General features: G+C 35.2%; 1 protein-coding gene and 2 long non-coding RNA genes across 12 annotated transcripts; 1 reads left to right on the forward strand and 2 right to left on the reverse strand.

Moving 5' to 3' along the window:
* Nucleotides 1–5,095: 5,095 nt before the first annotated feature.
* LOC131614281 (probable serine/threonine-protein kinase WNK5) lies at nucleotides 5,096–14,822 on the forward strand. The gene is made up of 7 exons (XM_058885891.1): nucleotides 5,096–5,182; nucleotides 5,267–5,358; nucleotides 12,841–13,014; nucleotides 13,210–13,433; nucleotides 13,529–13,686; nucleotides 13,778–14,096; nucleotides 14,248–14,822. Exons 1-7 carry the CDS (start codon nucleotides 5,096–5,098, stop codon nucleotides 14,820–14,822), a joined length of 1,629 nt encoding a protein of 542 aa, XP_058741874.1.
* LOC131609468 (uncharacterized) lies at nucleotides 6,046–8,856 on the reverse strand. 10 transcript variants are annotated; one of them, XR_009286236.1, is made up of 6 exons: nucleotides 8,722–8,856; nucleotides 8,384–8,480; nucleotides 7,394–8,237; nucleotides 6,789–7,062; nucleotides 6,499–6,609; nucleotides 6,046–6,300 (listed from the first exon to the last, which is right to left on the reverse strand). It is a non-coding gene; the product is annotated as an uncharacterized LOC131609468 (long non-coding RNA). The 10 variants fall into 10 exon arrangements; XR_009286232.1 differs by having other exon boundaries at nucleotides 6,047–6,300; nucleotides 7,394–7,839; nucleotides 8,189–8,237; nucleotides 8,384–8,830; XR_009286234.1 differs by having other exon boundaries at nucleotides 6,048–6,300; nucleotides 7,394–7,727; nucleotides 7,825–7,839; nucleotides 8,189–8,830.
* On the reverse strand, nucleotides 9,600–10,389 carry LOC131609470 (uncharacterized). Its single transcript, XR_009286238.1, has 3 exons — nucleotides 10,028–10,389; nucleotides 9,771–9,847; nucleotides 9,600–9,633 (listed from the first exon to the last, which is right to left on the reverse strand). It is a non-coding gene; the product is annotated as an uncharacterized LOC131609470 (long non-coding RNA).
* Nucleotides 14,823–23,558: the final 8,736 nt, after the last annotated feature.

Consider the following 23,558-nt stretch of genomic DNA (forward strand, 5'->3'; position numbering starts at 1 on the left):
TGAATTGAGAGATACGCCCGTTTTGCCAAGGTGATTTTATGTTGAAACTTGTTACGAAAATCGAGGCTTCCTCCATAATTTTTCTTCTTCTCTCAAGTGTTCCTCCCTTCTTTCTCTTCTCTCTTCTTTCTCCCCCAAAATGAGTTATGAGACTCTAACTCTAAAACCCTAACTTTCTACTCTTACTATCTCTCTTATGTCAATTGGGCTTAACCCACCAATCCATCCATTATGTTTCTATCACTTAGGCCCATTTAGTTATATCTCTCTAATAACTCAATTAAGTCAAATAACACAAACACTCACATAACTAAATCGGGATGTTACAACTCTAACCAAAGCAATTCATATGTGGTATGTGTAAGACCATAATATTCAACTTCAAAACTAGATCGTTCTACCATAGGTTGTTTTCTTAAAACTCTAAGCAACCTAATTTGGTTAAAATTGTAAACACATGAGCCTGAATTGGATCATCTGTCATCGGGGTCATTTGCCTAATCTAAATCACTATAAGCTAGAAGGGTGGATTTTTTAATCAATGAGAGTTGACATAAGAATAAGGACATATGTGAATGTGTCCCTTAAGTACCTCAAAATGTGCTAGATAGCTAACTAGTGACTTTCAAGTGGAGAGCCCATAAAGTGACATGTTGATAAAGGCCAAATCAGGTCTTGGTAATGTTACATATTGGAGGCCCTCTACAATGGACTTGTATAGGTTATCTAATGCATCATTCTACATTTATTCTCAGCAATGTTATTTCGCATAAACATGTTTTCCCTATCTCAATAATAATGGTTCAAATTTTCACAATCATTCTAATGACACTATTGATGGTTCTATTTGGTTTTATTATGATTTCCACTTATAATATTACTTAACATATGCGTACTTGATGATAATTTACTAACAAGTGTACTAGCTATGTTATCGAAGTAATAAAAATTTAAATTCGTTTCCATAGGGATTCCTAATCTAAAACAAAGAATATTATGCGATTAGATTAAAATAGTAAATGAGGGGGGTTTAAGATAATTTTGGGATGACAACACAAGGATTTTTTTAAGCGATAAAGAGAAAAACGGCTAGTTAGTATTATCAAAATCCCCTATTTCTACTTGATTGATGAAACAGACATTAATAGACATGCAATGAATATAAAGGTACACGACGAACTAACTCTACCACTATACCAATCCCTTGGCGTATAAGTCACTAATCTAGGAGCTAGATCCCCGATCCCTCAGGCCAATTATCCCGTCAAATTAGGCAATAATGCATGTTAATCCCTTAGTCACAATTCCCAATCATAAGATCCCTAGTCAATTAGAGCATTCAACAGTTAAAGTAGTTCATATAAATAGCCCTAGGATCAGTCAAACAACCCTTTAAAAAGCAACTATACATTTAAGAAAAAGCTACCTAACGCGAGCGTGCTGAAAAGCAACACGGGTCCGTTGAGTAATTATAATGTAACGCAAATGAAACACCTTAAATTCCCCATGTGTCAAATTGTAAAATAAATCAAGCATGGATCACATATACACATTTAGGATGTCACTCATCATCAATAACACTTGTTCTTTAACACTTATCAATTAAAGTAAAACATTAAGGTGCACATGTCATCGCATACTGACCTTCACTTAGGGTATCATTGCAGCAAAATTCATCAACTAAGCATGCTTCACAAGTATTAAGTCTCATAACAATACTTATTTAAAATTAAAACAAATATGGAAAAAGCCTCTGCAATCAACATAAGTTCAAAACATCAAGAGTATAACATCCAACTCTCAATTAAAAAACATAATAATAAAATAAAACCGTTGGCTCGCCCAGTGTTACAGATCAGAGCAATGAAATCTAAATGAGTAATATAGGAAATAGAATAATAACCTCAACACCATACTTCGGCTCTAAGTAGTTACTCATTTACCTGTCCGTATGTACTATAAAGAGCACAAAACCACACAAAAAACAAAGAGGGTGCAAATACATTCAAATAATAAATGGTGCATAAATAATCAGGATAGAATCACGTAGTACACAATCACACATGAATCAGGCATGCACCTCAAATATCATGTATTCACATCTTACCCATATCAAGTCAAACTCTCTCAATCACACAAGAGTATTCATCAAAACCTAAACATATTGATTGCATAATCCTCATACAATGCAATGCAACAATCGACTCGACTTATGCTCATCACGGTCCCCACTGTGAACCACACTCACTACTCAATTTTATATGCATGCGGTACCGAATCAACATTTAGTTATTCATACAAACTGGATCCCCACATCTGAACCCCAAGCCTCCACATCTGAGCTCCAATCTCTCACATATGAGCTCCAAGATCTCACATCCTAGCTTGGGACAAGTCACTAGTCCCCACTCTGAACTAACGAACAAGCCTCTTTCATAAAAATGACAACATATAATGCATGGCATATCACAATGCAATGACAACAATACAACAATGAATATAGCCTGATTCTGACTGTAAACAATCAGGCATCCACTGCGCCACGAGTAGTTCTCACTCTGAACCACTCGTCTCATCAATAATCAATAAGCATGTTCAATAATCGCACAATCATACATACAAAATATAATAATTATTCAGGCAATGGTAATTCATTTATACATAAATTATTTCAAACTGCACTACCATGAGGTATCTTTGCGCATTAGCTCTCTAACGCTTTGAACCATGCCTCAATCGGAGTCATAGAACTCAAGTTATGACATTTTCAAACAACGTTATACTGTTAGCGTCGCCAGGTGTTTACCCTTAGTTTTAGTAAACAATCGCTAGTCTCTTTTTTAAATGTTATTTGGAGATTGACTAGTGATCCTAGGATGTAGTGCCAAAGTTTTGTTGAGTTTTTTTGTGTGTTAAGTTGATGAAACTTGAATTCTAAAACAATGAAAAATGAAGGACAAAGAAATATTCAAAGATAAAAGAAAGCATAAAGAATGTAAACTTTGCAATAAAATAAAATGCTTGAATTTTAGAGAACACACATACATTGTTAAAGTAACACTTTTCTCTCTTTGTAACTTGGATACTTTGAGTTTCTTTAAGGAATGTAAAAGTTGTGGACCCCTAAAACTCAAAAATAAATCTGCTTGTATAGAGATCCTAAGAATAATCGTCGATAACGATCAAGTAATCTACAAATGCCACATCTCCTACTCATGCATGCCTTCACCTGATACATCTCCATGTGCCCTGGAAAAAACTGTTTGTCCTTATCCACTTGAATGCTTTGATAAACAAGCTTCAAACAATCAGAGATAACATGATTTTTTCTAAGTCCATTTTGAAGGCTAAGGGCTCATAGTACTCCTAATAGGTGGAGTTCGACCAAGCTACCAATAACCTCCTCTTTCTACCTTTTCTACAAGCCTAGTTTTTTTCTTTTGGCTTGAAGCAGTCCATGTTGTCGACATCCTCTTCCATTTTTTAATGACCCTTAGTACGTCATATCCTTTAGGATCATAACCCTAAAAGTCTGGTCGAAAATCCAAGGTAACACCAAACGTGGAACTTGTTCGACGTGAGGTTTCAAACACAAAACCCCTTTTTCTCTACATATCTCGCCAGGCAAGCCTCTGGTCTCGTCGGGCAAAAACACTTGGACCTGCATAACTCAAAATGCGATTTTTCATCGTTGGAGGTCTTCCGAACCTCCAATTTCAATTTTGTAAAAAGCCAAATGCCTAGAAGTTGATGCACAATAATTATATCATGCTTACAACATCAAAACACCATTGATTTCACACCTAATTCATCCCGTTATCATCAATTTTAAAGTTATATTTCAAACCTTCAAAATCTCAACAATGACATATATCGTATAGACACAAACAAAATTGAATACATAGGAATTTAGTCATGAAAAATAGCTAACAATATTCCATCATCAATTTCTGTATTAGCATACAACAACAACAACAACAAGGCATAACAGAATCATAATCATTCATCCATCGTACTCATCATTAGACAATAGAGAAATGCAAATCTTATTGGAGGTTAAGGGAAACCTCTCTATTCTTTCATGATTTATGCACTCTATTAACGATGGACGGTCCATGATCCGATCAATAGGTTCTAATACCATATTAAAAATTATTTTTCTTCATAATATTATGTGTCTAATAAAATCACACTAGAAAATATTTTTATTTGTATAGTTGTATACAAGAAGATAATATGATTAAAATTGATTATGATTGATATACATTGATTCTTAACTATGTACATGCAAAATTTATCTATCTAGACTCAAAACCAATCAAATCCCCTCTTAAATTTTAATACAGTTTTCAATTTGTTTTAAAATAAAAAATATTGAATTTAAAATTTCAATCATCTGATTTTAATCCAACAATTAATACAATAAATATTGAATGAAGGGAAACTTGGTCCCACCAATAGTTTCTATCAAAAAGATTTCCCATACAATTCACTTCACTTTTTGCTTATGAAAAGCACTCTACACTATTTAATGTACTATCTTTATTCAGAGTCCTTTTTCTTCTTTCCCCACCAACACTAAAATATTCAATCTTTCTCTATCAAAGCATGGCCATCTTTTCTTCATATTTATAAGCCATGTTTCTTTCCTACAACTCTAATGCAGTCATTTCATTTTCTGAAGAGACTTCTCATTCTCTTCAAACACTCTTTGTCACATATTACACCAAGCATTAAACCTCTTAACTGCAACTTCACATTATGTGGTGTAGTCTCATTCCATATCATAATAACTCAAAACATCATTGTTAACTACTTTTATCACAAAACGAATTCTTTGTCCTCATACCTTCCAAAACAATAGTGTGTGTGTTATCTCTCTCTGTCTATTGAACCAATGGTTAACAACCACACCTACATATTTTCACATGGAGATGTTGAAAAGAAGAATCATAATGCTTAGTGTTAGTGTTGTCTACTCAAGGCTATTATTACTTTGTGTCTTCACATATGAACTTATATATAACTATATACTTTTTTGTTGCTAATAAAATCTCTTACATCTGTTAGTGTCATCTACAATTCTACATAAGCTATGTACAAGGGAAGATTTTGCACTTCTGGTGGGATTAAGGTTCCACTTGGATATGTCGAAAAGGATCCATCTGGTCGATACGGGCGCGTAAGTTCTCTCATCGTACTTTTTTCTAAATAATTATAATTATGGTACACTAAAGCTAAATTACTATGATTTTGGTGCTTGTAGTATAGGGACATTCTTGGGAGAGGAGCAATGAAAACTGTGTATAGAGCATTTGATGAGTTCCTTGGGATAGAAGTTGCTTGGAACCAAGTCAAGCTTCACTAGTACAAAAATATTAATTTACACCCGTTTTTTATTAAATTTACACCCGTTATTTTTAATAAAAATCGGGTGTATATCCACAGGGTGAGAAATGTCTAACGAATTTACACCCGTTATTTTTAATAAAAATCGGGTGTAATTGGACGTAATTACGTTTTTAATTACACCCTATTTTAATAAAAATCAGGTGTAATTGGACGTAATTACGTTTTTAATTACACCCTGTTTTAATAAAAATCGGGTGTAATTGGACGTAATTACATTTTTAATTACACCCTATTTTAATAAAAAAAAAGGTGTAATTGGGCGTAATTACATTTTTAATTACACCCTGTTTTAATAAAAATCAGGTGTAATTGGGCGTAATTACGTTTTAATTACACCCTCTTTTAATAAAAATCGGGTGTAATTGGGCGTAATTACGTTTTTAATTACACTCTATTTTAATAAAAATCAGGTGTAGATACGTTCTTAATTACACCCTATTTTATTAAAAATCGGGTGTAAATACACCATTTATGAATGAACAATTATATTATATTTAAATCTATTTACACCCTATTTCATATACCCCATTTAGTTATATTTCATTTTCAGTCATAATATTTCAAATACTATAAAATCATACACATAAAAATCATATTTTAACTAAGTCATAATATTTTTAATATTAACAAAAAAATATACAAAATCATGTACAGTCATAATATTTCAAGTACTATAAAATCATACACATAAATATCATATTTTAACTAAGTCATAACACTTTCTTCATATATAAGTTTTTTTCTTCTTCTTTGGCTTTGGTTTTGGCAACATTTCTATGTCTTTATCCTCTTCAACCATTTGCATTTGATCTCGTAGATTTTGCTCCTCAACCTTTTTATTTTTAACCAGTTGCAAAAATATTTTAGCCCAAAGTTGCCCAAAGATATCTGAAATGTTGAAACAAATATTAATTTATAAATGATACATAGAAAAAAATAATGAAAAATAGAATAAGATACTTTCACGGAGTCCTTTAATTTTGTTTCTAATTGTGAAAGTTCATCGACAACAACATTGTTAGCTTATTGAAGCACACAACAACAGACAATCACAAGCATACAGAAAGGGCATAGAAAATTATGAACCTTTGCTCTCTGCCTTAACCTTCAAAGCCAAATTCACAGCTGCATCAAAATACTCTGCTACCTTAACGAAATCCTCCTCAACAAATCCCCTTGAAGTAAGAGCAAGAGTTCCTGAAATCCACGAGTTATCAAAATCATGTATTTGAACAAAGTTATATCGATAATTAGTAATTTCATGTCAGCTTTATAACTTAACTAATACACAAATAGTTAGCACTGAATGTTATGATTTAAGAACTTAGAAGACTCCACAATTCTTATATGAAAAGTTAAAGTAGTTATCGGGTTACCTTTTTCTTCAAATTCACCAAAACTAGATGATTTCCAGTCCCACCGGAAACAAGTTCATAGCCTTTCTCACTCAAAGCCTGCAATATATTCAGTGTTAATTAATACACAACGGATTAATCTCTTTGGTCCAACAAGGAGACTGGCTCTTGTGTTGATTGACTCCAATATCTATGAGAAGAGACTGCTGAGTTATCCTTTCTAATGTGCCTGTGCAAATTTTGAGCTATTGCTGAGAACCTGCTCTTGATATGCTCTATACTCTGGAGTTGTAGCCTGAATCCACAACAGAAAAATCAAAAGATATTATCACTTAATGAATATGCACTACATATGGTACACACACTCAGTCAGTATCACTATAAAACTTGGTCACTCTTCAAATAAACAGAAAAACGTTAAAAACTTTTCCCTAGTTTTATGATTTCTATCAAGAAATGCATCATGATAACAAAGTCTATCGATTTAAGCTACATGGTACTCAATAGTGCTTTGCGCGAAGAGGTGTATTGGGAAAAATCCTAATCACACGTAGATTGAATATAGAACCCAAGAACAATTAACAACGGCAACAAGAGAAAGTTGAAGGTACAGAAAAGAAATTTACCTTTTGTGACATTAGGATGGTTAGTTTATTCCAAGCAAAAACTTCTTGTGTAAGTTCATGCCTGAGAGCAGCAATTTCAACTTCTGTCCTGCACCCCGAGTCCATCATTTTAACTGATTCTAATTACCTTCAATCCGGACAGAAGTTGAAATTCAAGTTCAGATTCAAACTCAAATTATAGTTTCGAAAAAATCTATACTTGACACTTCCAACCATTGCTCCTGTGATGTTGTTAGGATTTCTGTTAGGGGTGTCGCGCCACTTCCAACCACCAGTGCATGAGTAATTTTTGTGATTATTTGGAATTGATGCACCTCTGTGAAGAAAAAACCTGCTATAATCAGAAAAGGGTAATGTGAATATAAAAAATTCCAACTTCCTTTCAAGTAGAAAGCATTAACTTGAGAAGTCATCAAGCCAGAATTAGAAACCTCGGTATCCTAAACCTGTAATCACAAAAAGCATCAATATCAGAAATATTCCCTCTCTATGGCAAAATGATCTATTGCTCTCAAATGATAAGATGAAATAATTCCCTCTCTAATCCTCCTCTCTATTTATAGGAAGCCTGTCTTATATGGACCAACACTATCTCTTGAAGTAACTACTAACTATCCATTAACTAATTAACTAACTAATCAACTGCTTAACAATAGCAGACCTATAAGACCAACAACTAAGTTTTTTATGATTCCTCTAAGCATATTAAAATATAAAATATTATGATGCATATCTGACTAACTTTTTTTTCAGAAACTGTCCAACAAATTCATCCACATTGCACTTGTTTCGTACCTGTACACAACAGTCACCAGAAAACCAACCGTTCAATCTTCAATCGCAACTACATAATGTGTGTATATGCAACAGGTCAGATCCGAAAACAGAAAAAAACAGTTCCATTATCATCCAGCCATGATTCACCATACAACTCAACATTATTTCAAATCACATTCAAAACACATACAGAATAATCTAACATATTCATACCTGTTCAAACCTCTTTAGCCCCTAATTTATTCAACACCAAGCTTAGATATAAATGTCCATTGTCAAATATCCAATCATACCATACATACATCAAGCACTATACGCAAATAAACAAGTGAGAAACTTTCAGTTCGGAAACAGGACAATATGAAAAGCAAAAGCTCGTGGCTGACAGTTCAGAAGAGAAGAAAAACCAGAATTTCATCATTTTCCAACTAACAATTCAGCCTTATTTTTTTAACTAACAGACCCTCTAATAATTCCTAACTTAGTTCAGTAATTAGAACCCAAAGAAAACTCACATCAGAAAATTACTGTCTATTCAAACCAAATCGTACCTGAACCAAATGAAAACCAAGTACCCACCAAAACCAACCTGAAACTGTCTCTTCCACAACTGCATCATATTCGAGCTACCGAGGTCCTAATGGAAACTTTCAGCTTACAACCTACAAGTCATACAAGCAGTTGCCATTCCCAGCACCGACATTTGAGTCCATACACCCTGCATCAATTCAAAACAAAAAAGAGACATAAGCACATCAAGCATAGCAGTCAGCTTTAGCTAATTTCCTAACCAATCTTTCGCTAATTTCGAACTGCAATCTTTTTAATGCAGCAGGGAGCTGATTGTCAAAGACATTATAAACTTTATCACCACCAGGTCGTCTGTAGGAGATTGACATGTTAATGACATATTTTGTGCAATCCCACAACAAAGATAAACACAAAAGCCAGTATGAATAAAAAAACATCATTATGAAAAATAAGTTCAAGTTCAAACCAAGTTTACAACATTTCTTTGAGTTATCAGTTAGACAAAATAAGTACAAAGAAGAGTGTTATAAGTATATGTATATTCTCTTATGTGAGCCATTTTGATGATAATTGTTGCGATTTGCACTCAACCACAAAATTTATACTATTATTGAAGCCTTCTCTGAACATACGTTACCACTATCAATACTATTTTATGGGAAAGAGATTGCTTCATTGCCTTCTTTATGAAAAATTCATAATGTTTAACAAAGCAAGCAGTAAGTGATAAGTTTGTGGGTTTTCTTTTATGTGCTAGCCAGTACCATGCAGGTTCAAGAATACAAACTATAAGCTTAAGATGCAAATAGTGAGGAAGCTAATCAATCCAAACCTTCGGAAATTGATGATCTGTTCATAAGGCTGTCAATCGGTGGTTCAGTAGCTAGAGCAAGAGCCCTAAGTGTGTCCATAATAAGGTTGACCCACAAAAGCTGTACCAAGAGCATGTACATCAGAAATCAATATGTGAGTCTTATTTGCAAGATGCAACTTTCAGAACAACATAAGAAACAAAAAATACCGAAGAAAATATCTTAAGAATGGTGGGAAAGATCTGAGTGATACTAACATGATCATTTTTGAAGAAAACCAATGATGTGCACGTGAGTATAAACCACCTCTTCTTCCATGACTTCCAGCCTATTCCTACAAAATAGGAAAGAATTAATGAATTCCTATATTATAACATTGACAGAATCAGGTTCTAATAAATGGTTATTAGCCATAATTGTGGCCCTGACACAAAGCTCGGAACGCAACCACAACTAAGACCGTGATTAAAGCTTCATAAAAAATAAAGGCCGGGGATGGGCTACGGATACCAACCTTTGGAAGATATGAAAAGTGGGCCACTTTTAAAAACCTGCAAAATAGTAATGTGTGGTAGAAATTAACAGAGTCAAACGATTCTGATTGCACCATGAGAGGAAAATATAAAACAGAAAAAGACGATTTCTTCAGGGGCGTTCGCCAAAATTACAGCGAAAAACCACATAGACACCAAAGCTTAGTTTTCAAGCTTCAATTAAATCTAGGTGAAAACGGCCCAAGAGTCCAAGACATGAGATTGAAGACTAATACGCGAAACGCCTAAGCAGAGATTGATAAATAACAAGCCTAAGCATAACTGTTCTATATTGTAATATATACTACTGCAATGTCTTTCAGCCACGTTAAACACTTACATTACATCAAGTTTCCACATTAGTATACAGCAGATTAGAATATCATAGACCACAAACTAAACTACACCTCAATTCTAACCATAAGGTTTTAAAACTCAATTGATCCATAATTAGATACTATCATGATCAGAGGCAAAGAGCAATATATATATATATATATATATATATATATATATATATATATATATATATATATATATATATATATATATATATATATATATATATATTCTTTAGTCAAAGACATTAGGTAGTTAATTACCAGCATGAAACTTCTAATCTTTAGAATCCAACCATACAAAACTTGAAAGAAAATTTAAATTAAAACAACATAATTTGTTCAACAATATTGATAAAATTGAAATTGCAAGAGAGTTAAGAAAACATACCAAGAAACGTAAAAGGAAATGCTGAACCAAGCTTAACAAATCAGGATGAAATGGTAAAAGTCCTACAACCAAACCAAGGCTTAAGAACTAAAAAAACTAAATGTGAATAAGAATTGAATTCCCAAACAAAGGAATCTAATTCAATTTTCAAAAAGCAAAATCTTTGTTGCTAGAAAATATGACAGAATCACACTCAAGTCACTCAAATAAACATGCTTTGGACAGAGAATCACACTCAAGTCACTCAAATAAACATGCTTTGGTCAGAGAATCACATTCTGCAACAGAATATGATACCTAAATGGTTATAGGGTCCTTTCATAACACCCACTAGGTACTATATAGCATAGCATAAGAATTCTAAAAACTAAGCCATACCTTGAGTTGGGCATTACAACAAACACTTGATGAGTACTATTCCAAAAGAGTAGAAAATAAAATTATCAATGGAAAATATGGGTTACTTACAATTGACATATTAAATATATATATATATATATATATATATATATATATATATATATATATATATATATATATATATATATATATATATATATATATATATATATATAATTTGGTTGTTTGTTCAATTATGTGAATCCAACGCAAGTACCACATGTCAGTAATTAATCAAAATCACATCACAATGTTTGTTTGTCCTCACTTGTTTTAGTTTATCTTTTCCAAAAATGTAATTGCATATGACACACTCAGCTAAGATTTGCTTAGATATGTTACCACACTAGTCTGTTCTTCCTTGTCCCTAAACAAGGTCACAGATGGTAACTACTACTAGTATGGTGTTTGATTTCAAGTAAGAACATCAAATGTAGTTTTCCTAGTCATAAAAGCCAATAGAACCTGTTTGACATGCTCAATATTGAATGAACAAATCTATTGTCCCTTCCAAAGGAAACCTTACAAAGAGTACAATTATAAAGTCTGAAGAACTATCTAATCAAGCAATGTCACAGAAAAAGAAAAACAAAGGCCAAAAGCAGCGATATTAAAACCATTGCAACTTGCAAAGATACCAAGTTCACACAAACAAAATTCATTTGAATGATCACAAGGTTTCAAACAATGAATTCCCACCATTTCAAACAAAATTCATTTCAAACAAAATTACACATAGTAATAGGAACTAATTTGTGAGTATAAACCCTAACTCTTCAGCTACCAATGTCGCTCAAAGTATAAAACTCCTAAATCTTCCTTACCAATGTCGTCACTGTGAAATGGTTTCCTCTCAGCTTCGTTGAGCAAATGAGCGGTGCGGTGTTGGAGAAGAAGAGAGCTTCGTTTTTCAATGAGCGAATGAGCGAAGCCCGAAATCACAGAAGCAATGAGCGAATGAGCAAAGAGAAAGGATTTCGTGAAGCCTGAAATCAAACTTCGCTGAAACCCGAAATCACAGAAGCGATGAACGCGATGTGTGGGATAAACATAAATGATTCACCTTATTATTTTGTGTTCACAAAAGCGATGAACGCGAAATGCAATCGATGAAAGCGATGAAGTTCACATATGGATATGCATGCGATGAAGTTCACAGAGTTGATTGAAAAATGGGTTTCGGTATGCATGCGATGAAATTCACTGAGGAGTAGACATTGGATTGAAAAATGGAATAATTTCAAATCTATATTTTTTATTCATGAAAGAGTTAAAAAAAACTTTATTTTATTCACCTAATAAAGAGTTTTAGTATATTTTATTTACCCAATATATATAGACCCATTAATATTGCCTCATTAATTTGTTAATAATGTCTAAATTATTTATTAATATGCCACATAGATTATATATTTTGAGTTATAAAATTAAACAATTTTTTTAATATAAATTTACACCCGTTTTTTAGTTTAAAAGGAGTAATTGAAATTTGATTATAATAAATTTTTTAATTTAAACCCGTTTTTAGGAAAAAGGGTGTATATTATAACCAGAAAATGTAAAAGTGACATTTTATTTACAAAATTGCCACCGAAATTCTTATTTACACCCGTTTTTAATATATCGGGTGTTAATTTTAAAATTATATTGTTCTATTTGTACTAGTGCTTGGTGATGTTTTTCATTCACCTGAGCAACTTCAACGCCTTTATTCAGAAGTTCATCTCCTTAAGCACCTCCACCATAAATCCATGATGATCTTCTATGGTTCTTGGATTGATCTCAATGGCAAAACCTTCAACTTCATCACTGAATTGTTCACTTCAGGCACACTTAGAGAGTAATCACTTAATCAACCACTTCTTATTTGTTTACATGTGCATGTTTATATCTGCGGTGAGAATGACAGAATCACATGAGATCTCCGTAATTTTGAGTTTCAACCAAATTACGGAGTCATAGTAATTCTGTCAAACTTAGCGCGGATCTAAATATTTGGCCATCTAATTTTGTGATGACATTTACACATATATAGGTACAGGCAAAAGTATAAGAGAGTAGATATTCAAGCATTGAAGAATTGGACACGCCAAATTCTAAGTGGTTTGGAGTATTTACACACCAATAATCCTCCTGTGATCCATAGAGACCTCAAATGTGATAACATATTTGTCAATGGACATAAAGGAGAGATCAAGATTGGTGACTTAGGCCTTGCAGCTATACTTTGCAAATCCCAACTTGCTCAAAGTGTCATAGGTAAGATATTTCGACTACAAAACATCTAGATTCGTAGTATGTATTACGTTTTTATAAATTAAAAATTTATGCATGATGTGACGAGAAAATATCAGGTACGCCAGAGTTTATGGCACCAGAACTATACGAAGAGAAATACAATGAGTTAGTAGATATATATTCGTTCGGAATGTGTATGATAGAGATGCTTACTCTCGAGTTTCCTTACAATGAGTGTTCTAACCCAGCTCAAATATACAAGAAAGTAACATCGGTAAGGTTAATCAAACCATAAACACTTTTGTTAATTAATCAAGCTTGATCAAGTTCATTAACAAATTTGTCTAATTTGATGTACTTTATAGGGAAAGCTACCAAATGCATTTTTCAGAATCAAAGATTTAGAAGCCCAAAGGTTTGTGGGAAGATGTTTGGCACATGTCTCAAAGAGACCATCTGCTAGGGAATTATTGTTGGATCCATTTTTAGACACAGAAAAAGTTGAAGTGTCATTGCTAAACACAACTACAAATCAAACTCTCAAAGTTAACTCCACTCAAGCACTTGCCAATTATAAACATCTTTCTATAAGTGATCCATCAACAAGTACAAATATGAAAATCACTGGATCCATAAATGAAGATAATACAATTTTCCTTAAAGTGCGGATATGTGATGAAATAGGTATGCGCAATTCCTTCTTGCCTAAGTAATCGTTGAATCAATATCACACGGTCAAAATTTTAAGTCAGTACTTTATATTTTTTTTCAAAACTCAAATCTCGAAATGGTTATTGATATAGTGATTGCGTGAATGTCTAACATTTGAATACAGGAAAAACAAGGCATATATTTTTTCCATTTGACACGAAGAACGACACGGCTATTAAGGTGGCAATGGAGATGGTAGAAGAACTTGAGATTAGTCATTTGGAACCATTGGAGATTGCTGCAATGATAGATAATGAGATATCAAATTTGTTTCCAACATGGATGGGGAGTCATGGCAAGTGTGAACATCAACTACAACATAGCTTTAACTACCAAGAAGATGAAGATCTTAATAACCATAATCCTTTCGTCGTATCATCGTCATCTTGTCCTTCTTCTCCTCTTGATTCTCTAAGATCAATGAACTCCTACAAGTCTTCGAGTTTCAGATATCATCATGAAGATGAGCTTGGGCAAAGAATAGAAAAAGAAGCAGCTGAAGCCAAACATAACAAGCTAACATGCATAAGATCTTGTAGATGTGGTGGAGCAAAGATGGAGGAGCATAGGAGCATGCAGCTTCAGAGATGGGAACTATTGGAAGAGGTGTACAAGAGAAGGATGTTCAACACGGTTGCTACCATGGAGGGCATTGGATTTCAACATCCAGATGGAGGTGGACATCATTGTGGCCGTTGAGGCTTTATATATATACAAGATTGAAATTTGAAAAACTTTTATTTGATTGTATGAGTTTGTGGCTGCCTTGAAACACTTTGTTTCTTAATGTTTGATGTGTGAAAGTATTTATAATTCAAGTATATTTGTGTAATAAATTTATGTTTTAGAATTAATTATCCGCATTACGAATTTCCTTTTGTGAAAATTTCTGAGCCAAGCCTTCAATGTTTTCACCTTCAAAAAGTCCATGTTAGCCGGTATTAGTCTCGCTCCCTTAGCCGTATACTGATTTCAAAAATGATAAAAAAAAATGACATCTTTTATTTCTATCACTCTATTCATACTCTTTTCATTTGTTTCCAAACTTAACTCTTCTTTTGCCTCTTTGATTTTCTGTTGGGGCCAACTAAGGAGGAATCCCAAGAAGATTGGGATGAAGAAGTGATGATAATTTCAACAAGGGCCAAAAGAAACACTACCAAGCCCAAACGTTTTCAAGACTTTGTTATGAATTAAGTAGTAAGAAGAAAATAACATCTATAGAGCATCTCTAATGGGAGAATTTATTTTTTGTTGATTGAACTATTTTTTGTGGGATCAATTGTCACATTGCATTTAAGCAACATCTAAGCAATTTAAACCAATATCACTTCAATGGTAATTTGAATAAGCAATCTATATGTGGCTCAATCAATTTATATTTGACCCCACCAATTATCAATATTAATATTATTTAATGCTAAGCAACCTACTTTTTGGATTGTTTCATGATGTAACTTACATAAATATTTAAGCAACGGGAACGCCACGTGTATCTACTCCAATGGTAAAAATGTTAAGTTCTGGAACTTATGAATCCTAGTGTACATTAAGCAACCTTCCTTGAAGAACTTTCTGCCACCCTCACTCAACTCCTTCATAGCTAACAATCATTTCAAGCCAGTGTGTCCGCAAACATCAACAACCTCACATCAAAATTCCATGACCTTCATTCACATATTTCACCATCGGGTTTCACTTCACCATTCACACCTCATGGGCCTGATATACACCCACCACCTACAACCACCATGAAACTAGACATCCCTCGTTTTAATGGTTCATATCCATTAGGGTGGATTTTCAAAATCAACCACTTTATCGATTATCACCTTATTCTAGAAGATCAACGCCTGCATATCGCTTCTTTTTACATGGAGGGAGAAGCCCTAGCTTGGTTTTAATGGATGCATTCTAATGGCCAACTGTAGACATGGTCCTATTTTCTGTAGTCCTTGGAATCTCGCTTCGCACCATCCTTATACGAGAACCCAAAAGGGGCTCTCTTCAAGCTTTGTCAAACTTCCTCCATTAAAAAATATCAATATTAGTTTGAAGCGTTAGCTAATCGAATCACGGTATTACCACTGCCATTTTACCTCACATGTATCCTCTCAGGTCTTAAACTGGCTAATCATCGATTCCCCCAAAATTCGTTCAATCCACCTCTACCAGTTCCACGAGATCTTAGTTTAGACTCTCCATTTTCGTCTCACCTTCAAAACCTCAAACACCGGTGAAACGCCTTTCAAAGTAGAAGTTCCAAATCAGACGCGGAACATGACAAGCTAAAATACCTAAGATCTTATAGATGTGGTGGTCGCGAGTCGAGGATAATAAAAAAATAGCTCAAATATGGAGGAGCATAGGAGCATGCAGCTTCTGCGGTGGGAAGTATTGGACGAGGTGTACAAAAGACGGATTTTCAACACGATTGCTACCATGGAAAGATAAAAATACAGTGTTGCAAGTGCAAAATCTTTCAGATAAATTCTGGAATCTAGTAGAAAGAAAAAAGAAAACTCATAATTTCATTATAATGAAAAATAATCCTTATGATCACGCCAAAGGTCATTAGATGCGGAAATAAAGAAACCTTAATGGGTTTAAAGATACCTTAATGGATTTTTAATTCAAAACATAAATAAAACAAAAAAATTGCTTAAATATTAAAATAGAAAATTGCTTAAATATTAAAATTAAAATATTGCTTAAATAATAAAATACTTTTTGACACGCGATTTATGTATCAGTATTATTATTATCTGTTGTTACATAATGACTATAGACGGCCGAATTGAACCATCTGAAGTAGAGTTGGAATAAATCTCCTAGTGTTTGGAAATAGACAATATTAAGTCCTACAATCCTAATGGACTTTTTATCGTCTATTAGTTTTGCAGGAAATGAGTCACGATCATGCCCAGATACCGGATCTGGATTAAGTCTCAGTCGACTACATTCTCTGGCCTCCGAATTGAGTTGACACTCCTCTTCCGGGAGTCGAGTACTATATTATATCTGAGTTAAGTCTTAGTCCGCTGCATTCTTTGGCCTCCAAATTGAGTTGACACTTCTCCTCTGGGAGTCGAGTACTATACCCGATCTGTGTTAAGTATCCATCGACTGCACTCTCCGACCTTTGGATCGAGTTGACACTCCTCCTCCAGGAGTCGAGTACTATGCCGAATCTAAGTTAAGTCTCAGCTGGCTGCACTCTCCGGCCTCCGGATCGAGTTGACACTCCTCCTCTAGGAGTTGATTACTATACTAGATATGAGTTAAGTCTCAGTCGACTACACTCTCCGGCCTCCGGATTGAGTTGACACTCCTCGGCTCTCGAGTCGAGTAAGCTTAATGTCCGAATTGAAAAACTTGTTGTACAAGTTGAGATGAACTCATTTACCAGAACACTCAGAATAGAGAAATATTTTATGAGTAGTCCGACCAGGATAACTCTTACTCAAAGCGTTTCGCCCCATTACACATGCCTCTCGCTTAAGGGGTATCATAGGAATCCCGGTTAAGGATATAATACCTGTCATACCCCAAAATTTTCCCTCCTCTATGCATCTTCAATGGCTCAAGGTTCAAAGGTTTATTCAAGTCACTCTCTCCTAATCTAGGGTCTCAAAACTAGGGTTTACATTTTATCAAAAGATTTTGAATCTCCAAGGCCTCAAATGGATCTCAAGGTCTCTCATATGTCTCGAGGCACCTCCATGTCAAAAGTCAAGCTTCTGTTCCAAGGATTGCTCACTCAATGGCTCAGATGATCAATAATCGACTATGTTGACCTAAAAGTCAACTATAATTAAAATACACTCAATGCAAAATGATGAATTTTAAGTTCTTTTGCTTAATGGGCCATAATCTTTGATCCTAAATCTATTCTTAACATGGTCCATGACCTAAGCCCACCCATCCAATGGTTCCATCATTTATTTTTATTTTTTTGAATTTTTATTTGTTTAAATTAAATGAAAAAATAAATCAAATAAGATGTCAATTAAAGATAATGAGGCATATGATTTGATTTTTTAATCAAATATGGATTTTAAAGGCCAAGGAAAATGATTGGAACTAATTGATATAATTGGATACAAAATTAGAAGGTTTTGATAGAATATTCAAACATCTTTCAATCACATGCCAATCTTCATAATTGGCAAGAGTTGAATGATAATTTAAAACCTAATTCATAGTACTATAAAAAGGGAATTAATCCAAGGGATTAATGGTTGGTTTTTTAGGGGAGCAGCCCAGAAAAATCGTGTAAGGAGATTGAAGAAAATCAAGAAAAAAACAATTCGGATTCTTTGTTACAGCCTCTTTCAAGAAGATTAAAAGATCAAACGAGCTTCCTTGGCTTCTGCTGAAGCTGATACGATCCCCCACGAAGGCTCAACACGTACAGAAGCGTGTTCCTCGTAGTCACGACGAGTGCAAATTTTTCTTTGATCGATTTCGTACTCTCTTGCATATTTAACGTAATTGGATCATATATTTGTATTCCTAATGAGGTTTAAAAGCTATCTGGATATTTTAATTCGTGTTTAGGTGCAAGTATTGGGATTCACCATATCTAGGGTTCTTGAGCATTGAATTGGGGATTACATGGGAAATTGGACGAAACCGACAGCGTATTTGTGTTCGTGGGACAATTTCCAATCGATCCATGGTGTTCTCGTGAATTTATCTGATGCGTTTCATGAGTTTTGACTGGCAGGGGATATGGCAACGTTGGGAAAACGTAGGCAAAAACGTTGCCTTTGCTCAGAATCCCAACGAGGAAGACAACTCCATCAGCGCGCGTTTTTTCATTTTTGAAAACTTGGTTCATTTATTATTTTATCTGTGGATTTATTATTCAGCATTGAAGTATGGTGCAGATGGTAAAAGGGGAGCGCGTTCGACCTTGGTGTCTTGGGTTCGATCCATACCTGGGACGCTTCCATGTTTTTTGACGTTTTAAATCATTCGTAGGATCCAACGCATCCCACTAGCACAAGTTCACAATACACCCTCAGCATCTAACCGTTGGATCGCGCCCAGATCAGATCTAACGCATCAAGGCTGATGGCACACCATAGATACTCATCAATGCACCGCATGGGATGACACACCCAGGCTTTCTTAAATTTTTATTTATTTATTTGTTTTTATATTATTTGCAAATTAAATCAACCTATTTTCATTGCTTTTTTTTATTGTTACATATAATTTGATTTTTTTATTAAGTAAATAATATAATTAATATTAGGAGTTTACCCGATTATTCGATTATTTCGATTATTCACTTAATTGATTTAATTATATAAATCACAACCCTAGAAAGGTCATCAACATATTAGGATTTGCCCAATCCCACTGCCCATTTGGCAAAGAAAAACATTAACCCTGAATTAATTCTCTTCTCGACCCGACTAAATCTATTAGTCGCATTAGACAAGAGATGAAAAAATATCAAATCTAAAATACATTCAATTTGCTGCCCGCGACGATCGAATCTATCGATCAGAGTAACCAACAATGCCCATTAATCTGTTAACTATAATGATCAAATATATTGATCATCGCAACTAACAGTGACATATTAAATCAGGGTTGTACGCCCAAAACCTTCAAAACACACTAAACCACGACACTACAGATTTCAAATCACAACTTCTAAAACTACGACAGGCCATTCAAAAAGCCTAAAAACCATATCACATCAAATTCAAAGGCGTACAACCCTGTGCCCGAACTACATTGACTCTGATTCTCCATAAGGAGATATGTAGGCACTTGGATAACCAAGGCGAGTTCCCCTCCCTAAAATCTCAATTCACTTAAACTCTCAATTTTGCCCTTTTCACTTCTTTAACTATTATCCTAAATATTTTAGCCATAAGCCTTAACCTTAGATACAAACCTTAGGAAAGGGTTGAGGGTGCCTACCCCCTTCCCTCGACCTGATTATAATAACTTACCCCGAATCTTTATACTGCGTAGGGTTACCTATTCGCCCTTCAGAATAGGTGGCGACTCTAAAACATTTAATTTTTAGGGCAGATTGCTACAGCTGGCGACTCTGCTGGGGAATTACTATAATGGTGAATTATTATGCCCCTAAGGCTTTAGAGGGTTTAGGTTTTGGTAAACGGTTTAGGTTTTTGGCGAAATTTGTAGGGTTTGGCTAATTCGCCATTTTAGGGTTTGGTTTAGGGTTATGGTTTTTTTTAATAAATATTTAATTTCTGTTTTATTTATTTATTTAATTTTTATTATTTGCCTAAATGTTAATTGTTTATGTTAATATATTTGCATTAAATGTTTAAATGTTATATTAATATATTTGCACTGCTGGGATTATGAAATTGTTGTTAAACCTAAGCGTGGGAATTATATTTAAGACCAGAGGGGAATTACATCGCCTACGAGTCTTATTATAATTCCACTCAGAGTGGGTTGAATATCCGGAAAGGTCTGATACGAGGCTTGACCTTGTTGAGGGCTGGACTTGCTATTTGGCTGATCTCTCTGGGAACCTACCCCTAAAATTCGAACCTCATGGATAAAATGAGTTGTTCTAAAATCCAAAGAGACAAAAAGTCTCGGCGGCTATGAACGACCCCATGAGACCTTCTAGAACATACCAATGGGAAGGGTAGGCACCCTAAGCCGATACGTCGAACCTATGAACCTAGGGTTTATGTGCTTACGCGCTTATTATATATGTGCAATCTATATACTGCGAATGTCTGGCATTTTAATTTTGCAGGTACTCCTACGTGTTCCCGGGCCTGCAGGGACTCTATTGCTAAAACCATGTCCTTCCCACGGAGGACACCTCCATTTAGGCACATTGATTGGCCTCTCGATGGCCATGAGACTTAGTGACTGTCATGAACAGTCACCCCGCGCCTACATCTACGCACTCCCTAGCCTGTAGGGAGTTTCCTTTTATATCTTTGTACTCTTACGACTATGTGTCCTTCCCACGAAGGACATATTCGTTTACGTACGTCAATTGGCCTCTCGATGGCCATGCGATCTAGTGACTATCTTGAACGGTCATCTCGTGCCTACATCTACGCATTCCCTAGCCTATAGGGATTCTAATTCCAAAATCGCATCCTTCGTACGAAGGACATCTTTGTTAGCATATGTCAATTGGCCTCTCGATGGCCATGCGATTCAGTGACTACTTTGAACAGTCACCATGTGCTTACATCTAAGCGTTCCCTAGCCTGTAGGGATTATATTTCTAAAATCGAATCCTTCATACGAAGGACATCTTTATTAGCATACGTCAATTGGCCTCTCGATGGCCATGCGATTCAGTGACTATCTTGAACGGTCACCCCGTGCTTATTCTCGCGCACCCTCTAACTTGTAGGGTTCTGAATTCCCATCTATACATCTTTCATCCCTAGCCTGTAGGGAGTTCTCTTCATCCGGTATCGTCCTTATATAGGTTGTGTTCTGCATAGAGAACCTTCCCACGAGGGACAACTTCATTGGTACAAGTCGAACGGCCTCTCGATGGCCACGAGACTTGGTGATTGTCTTGAATGGTCACCAGCCGCTACTTTCTGCATACTCCCGAATCTAAGGGATTTCCATTGGCGTGTCGTAACATCTATCTCGCAAGAATTTCAATAGGGTCTAATGTCGCCTCTAAGGCTAACCCTAGGATTACATGTCACCCGTCTCCATTGCATACAAGGAGTTATGATACGAGGAGTCTTTCGCATACACATGCATTTGCATTTTCATGCAATCATACATTTACATTCGCATCTTCGCCCGCATCCACACTTACCGTGCTAGCCGATTTCCCGAGACTCGCAAAGAAAAATCCAAAGGATCATAAACTATGGAGAAAGGAGGATAAATCATCGAGAACGAACTTGGTCACACAAGGAGAAAAAGGATGTCTTTTACCATGCCAGCCGCATGTCCACGCCTTGTCGTAACAGAATTGCAAATACAACAGAGGTTATCATCGAGCAAGGATTAGTTCACCAAAGAAGTTCCCTCGTAGATACACTCAAGGGGTATCTAGTCATAAAGGGGTTCGTCTTAGAACATATCCAACTTACAAGGACGCTCTATGATAACCTGGGGGCAAGGATTAGTCCAACTGAGGCAAAATCCTGAACAAAAATGCATAACTACGATGGAGGAAAGGCGACGTATGTTAACTCCACACCAAGGGGCAAAAAGGTCATAGGCTATCTTTATCAATCTACAAACCCTGAAGGTTGCAATGGTGTGATACTATCCTTAGGAAAAGCAAAAGAGGTTCAGTCAAAGGAAACTCATGAAGTTCTGATACAACGAAAACCCACCGCTAACAATTTATTCTCGACAGGTTTGACGTGCCCAAGGAAAATTTGAGGTTACCCTTACCTCCACAAGTCCATGAACTAAGGAGTAAAACAAGGTCAGCGGATTTACAAAGGAGATTACCCCTAGGATCAATAGGTTTTGCCACGCTCAAAATTTCAATCCCTATGATCACTAAGTGTTACTCAAGATAAAAGTGGTACCTTCAGATTAGAAATTCTAATGGGATGACTACACAGGTTTTGGAATCGATTCACTCGCACGCTTCTATTCTATTCTATTTCAAATTTAGGGTTATTAACAAACTTAAGGGAGAATGACAAATACAAATAACTAAGTCTCGCTAAACATATGCTTTCAAGGTAAGACCGAGCCGAGGATGTACAGGCATTGTTTCAATTCCCAAACAGTGGAGATATAAGGATGCTAATCCCTCGTCACCCCCTCGAGCCAGGAGTTGGAGTTTGTTTCTACTTTTCAAATAAACCTTGAGTTCAACCAGGGGCAGGGTAGATTTCAATTAATTCAATGGCGTATTTTGGGTTGTCAAGAGAATCAATCAACGAAGCAAAGGTTCAAGCACATCTTCTTCCTCGCATTCATCCAAGAATGAGGGAGCAATGGAGATAACATTCACAACAATCTTCTTCCTCATTACATCACTCAAGATCGAGGAATTATCAAAGGTGAAGCTTACAAATCAAAGTCAACATGGCAGTCACAACATTCGATATCCAACGATCAATATTTCAAAAGGAGCATTAAAAAAAACGCCCGCTAAGTCAAAATGGAAAATTCTATAAAAGAAAAAAGACTTAGGCAAAAATCAGGGCATCCCGATGGATCAAACTCAAAGGAATTGGTTCATGCAAAAATAAGGGATAAAAACAAAGGTGAAATACAAAGGATAAACTGGTGACTGCTAAATCATCAAGGCTTGGATCTCTACGACATTTTTTCAGTGCTTGAATCTCTACTAAGGCTTCTGCTCAACATCGAAACTGAAGCGATTCTCTTGCAAACAAAGCACATTCATTGGATTAGGAGAAATTTTAGGATCTGGAAAACATCAAGGAGAAAGGGGTGGAATAAATAAAT

This window comes from Vicia villosa, linkage group LG6 (genome assembly GCF_029867415.1).
Source record: "Vicia villosa cultivar HV-30 ecotype Madison, WI linkage group LG6, Vvil1.0, whole genome shotgun sequence".
Classification (NCBI taxonomy): domain Eukaryota; kingdom Viridiplantae; phylum Streptophyta; class Magnoliopsida; order Fabales; family Fabaceae; genus Vicia; species Vicia villosa.

Coding starts and splice junctions, on each gene's coding strand:
- LOC131614281 (XM_058885891.1), top strand. CDS start 5,096: ATGTACAAGGGAAGATTTTGCACTTCTGGTGGGATTAAGGTTCCACTT. Junction 5,183..5,266: donor CATCTGGTCGATACGGGCGC/GTAAGTTCTCTC, acceptor TGGTGCTTGTAG/TATAGGGACATTCTTGGGAG. Junction 14,097..14,247: donor GCGGATATGTGATGAAATAG/GTATGCGCAATT, acceptor ATTTGAATACAG/GAAAAACAAGGCATATATTT.